Here is a 503-nt window from a genome sequence, read left to right as displayed (position 1 = left end):
CGGGGCACATAGGAGCAGCTGTAAGTGCCATTGCCATTGTCCTTGACCGTTGCCTCCACTGGGCAGCCCTCATTGTCCTGCAAAGTGGGCAGGAGCAAGAGGCCTCCTGGTCACTGCCTGGTCAGTGGGCACCTGCCCAGCCCACTCCTGGCACGGGGGAGCACCTCACCTGGACTTGGACCTTGAGAGGAGCCTTCCCGCCGTGCTTGGCATCCACTGTGAACTCTGCTGACTTGTTCACAGCCACGCCGGTCTTCTCCAATCCAGGCCCACGTGCCTTCACCTGATGGGAGGCCACCCAGTTCTCAGGGCAGAGTGCCGGCCCCCTCAGGCTCCCCCACCCAGTGGCACATGCTCTTTACCCTGTCTGGATGGAAATCCTGGGGCGCGTCGCGGATGTCGGCCATGAAGGGGCTGAGACGGATGTCCTCACTGTTGCACAGCACGTGCACCGCGTACTCACCAGCCTCCTGTGGCCAGTAGCGCACATCGCAGGAGCCATC

The 503-nt window shown here is 62.8% G+C and overlaps 1 protein-coding gene across 1 annotated transcript; it reads right to left on the bottom strand.

Moving 5' to 3' along the window:
* Window positions 1-6: 6 nt before the first annotated feature.
* Window positions 7-497, bottom strand: LOC104983572 (filamin-A-like; the record flags this gene model as incomplete). Its single annotated transcript, XM_010833087.1, has 3 exons — window positions 363-497; window positions 170-283; window positions 7-77 (listed from the first exon to the last, which is right to left on the bottom strand). Coding segments are annotated over exons 1-3 (230 nt in total), but the record flags the coding sequence as incomplete, so codon positions are not given.
* Between the last annotated feature and the right edge of the window lie 6 nt (window positions 498-503).

This window comes from Bison bison, unplaced genomic scaffold, assembly GCF_000754665.1.
Source record: "Bison bison bison isolate TAMUID 2011002044 unplaced genomic scaffold, Bison_UMD1.0 scf7180017838918, whole genome shotgun sequence".
NCBI lineage: Eukaryota > Metazoa > Chordata > Mammalia > Artiodactyla > Bovidae > Bison > Bison bison.
The sequence above is the reverse complement of the archived record's forward strand: the minus strand, read 5'-3'. Positions and strand labels throughout refer to the sequence as shown.